Genomic DNA, 2,749 nt, shown 5'->3' with positions numbered 1-2,749 from the left:
ATTGTAATTGCATTTATCTGTCTGTCATGTTTTTCTTATACTGTACAGAAATGTTTAGGCTTATAGGTAGGAGTGGAATTAGCGACTATAAATATATTTTAATGCTATATTGTTACTAAAAGTTTTATTTTCCTGCGTATTTCGGTCATTTGCGTTTTATAGCCTTTATATATCGCTATAAAAGGGGTAGGTTAAGGGGTCTAAAAATCTAAATTGCGTATTGAATGATAAAAATGCATATTCGCTATAAAATGGGTAGGTTTAGGTTTGGGGGCAGGTTAAGGGGTCTAAAAATCTAAATCGCTTATTGATAAAACGATAAAAATGCATTGATATGAATATCTAAATGATATAAAAGATACGTAAATATGTGTACGTTTTTTAGCTGAAAATACGTAGCGATTTGTACGTTTTAAACGTTGAAATACGTCTAAATTGTACGTTTTAGCATGATTAAAAACGTGCAAAAGTGTACGTTTTGTGCTTGTAAATGTTACGTATTAACCCCATACCCCCAAGTCAATATTTTTTTCATATATTTCGACCATAGTGACCACCGTACGCTGTTGTTCTCTGCCTGCTACAGTATTTTATCCTCTTTGCGCTCGTCTTCAGCGTCTCTGGCCTCTGTTCACTTTCCTAATAGCTCCCGAAAATAACAGAAAAATAAGTACAAAAAATACAGTACAAAGAATGGAGAAATGTAATATGTTTTTGTACTTATTTTACTGTTATTTTCGGGATCTGCTGGGACAGTGATAAAGATCTACCAGTCAATCGAGATCGACGGGTTGGCGACCACTGGTCTAGGGGTTCTTTTCAACTATGCTGATAGTATATGCTTTTGCTATTTGATGGTAACATAACAGGATCATAAAACAAATGTAATTTTTCTCTCTCACAGACCTTAAAAAGATTCAATGATCAAATCAACTCCTTATCATCGGGAGAGCTGATCCTTGAGAAAAATTTGTTTGCACAGCTTCGTGCTGAATTCAAGAAGTGGAATGATCATCTTAACCGTTCAAAGATATCCTGTGAGTACATTTTCAGTTTGAAGAAAAATAAGTGTGATTTCACTGTTGTTTTGCTTTTATAATAGTTCTAATGAAAAAGTCAGTAATTCATTTAATAAGAAATCATCTGGTTTCCAAACAAGTTTCTAATTCAAAAGCGGTGAGCCAGGAAAACAGAGGGAGGGAACTGCCCGGCTTCAGCAACTACAAAGTGTTTGAGACTGCCCTTCAGGAACATGTGGCCAAACTAGAGGAGCCAGCCAATGACTTACTCAGTGACATGAAAGGTACATCACACAACTTTGTGTTTAAAGACGTTCTGGTTCTGAATAACTTTAATAATTTTAGCACATGTGGCTGTTTGTCTTCTTGATTTATGCATGTCTCCTGAAGACATCACCATCAAACATTTACTTGACGTGGTCAATCATTGTTTCCGGAACTACCCTGCCCTTAAAAACATAACTGTGGTATATATTTCTCATAATTAATAGCAAATATTTCCCATTTTTAATACAGTTTGATCAAGTTTTCTTTCCTCTGTCCTTCTTCACTTGTCTCTGTAGAGTAAAATCAACAACATTCTGTCAAGTCAGCAAGAGAAGGCAGAGCAGAGGATCTCAGAGCAGTTTAAAATGGAAAACTTGATCTACACTCAAGATACCATGTTCCTGAAGATCTTGAGTGAGATTACCAATGAGCAGTTCTCAGAAGAACAGTTACCTATGTTTGACAAAAAGTGCAAGTACAGTCATATGCTGGAGGCACATTATGAGGTAGATATGCCTAGGTTTCAGTAACAAATTGCAATGCAGTGCTTGTGGTGTGTGGAAGTACCTTAATATCTCATATATCATTGTTTTCTTTCAGATTGTAGTGCAGCGGATGTCTGACCAACTGCCCATGATAATCTCCCTTTTCATGCTGAAGGAAACTGCTGACCTCTTGTCTACTGACATTTTAGGTTTATTGGACGGGGCAAATGTGAGCGAGCTCCTCTTTGAGGACTCTGATGTCAGCAAAAGACGCAAAGACCTACTAGCTCGCTTGGATCGTTTGACTGTTGCTCAGGCAGCACTTGCTGAATTTATTTGAGGGATCTGTTGACTAGAGGATATTATATGAGAATACATTAAATCTGCCATAATAATATTATTTTAGAATGTATCTGACAATGGTTTGCTAGATTTGACAACAATGTTTTGATTCTTTGATTCTTGATATATTGCTAGATTTTAAATTTCTGAAACTTCCCTGTAATCATTTCTAAATAATTAATAACTTTTAGCCTTGCAATTGAATTAACCTGCATCTTATGCTATTTGATTGTTTACATGTTTCTCACCAATGCTGTACTTTGTATCCAAGCCAAATCTAGAGGGCAGATACCTACAGTTTGTTTTCTAAAATCACTAAAAGCTTCAGTGCTTCAACTATAGTGTGTGATTTGTTAAAAAATTTAATAACATTTTCCTTAATGATTGACCTGCTTGTTTTATTTTTTGTCAGAATAATAAATGTAAAGCCATTTTAAACAAATTGTGTGCAATACACCTGCTGCATTCCAGTGATTAGTTTTTTTCTATGGGCTGGAGGGCTTCTGGAAAGGACCTCGACTGCAGTGGCACATCAGTTGCCTCGAGTTGCTGGCAATACTGTATTCAGTTTCGGTGGGAGCTCAATCATGCAGCAGACATGCTCTCACAACCGCACACTGGAAGAATGGAGACTCC

General features: G+C 36.3%; 1 protein-coding gene across 1 annotated transcript in view; it reads left to right on the top strand.

Moving 5' to 3' along the window:
- The window catches only part of LOC107590818 (interferon-induced GTP-binding protein Mx-like), a 21,470-nt gene extending 18,944 nt beyond the window's left edge, over window positions 1–2,526 (top strand). Inside the window, exons 10-14 of the mRNA XM_016279733.1 lie at window positions 905–1,037; window positions 1,160–1,303; window positions 1,410–1,486; window positions 1,583–1,792; window positions 1,887–2,526. Of these exons, the coding sequence (XP_016135219.1) occupies window positions 905–1,037; window positions 1,160–1,303; window positions 1,410–1,486; window positions 1,583–1,792; window positions 1,887–2,111 (789 nt within the window). The 3' untranslated portion in view covers window positions 2,112–2,526. The remainder of the gene's footprint in view (window positions 1–904; window positions 1,038–1,159; window positions 1,304–1,409; window positions 1,487–1,582; window positions 1,793–1,886) is intronic.
- Window positions 2,527–2,749: the final 223 nt, after the last annotated feature.

The sequence above is a fragment of the Sinocyclocheilus grahami genome, unplaced genomic scaffold (genome assembly GCF_001515645.1).
Source record: "Sinocyclocheilus grahami isolate Dianchi unplaced genomic scaffold, SAMN03320097.WGS_v1.1 scaffold133.1, whole genome shotgun sequence".
NCBI lineage: Eukaryota > Metazoa > Chordata > Actinopteri > Cypriniformes > Cyprinidae > Sinocyclocheilus > Sinocyclocheilus grahami.
The sequence above is the reverse complement of the archived record's forward strand: the minus strand, read 5'-3'. Positions and strand labels throughout refer to the sequence as shown.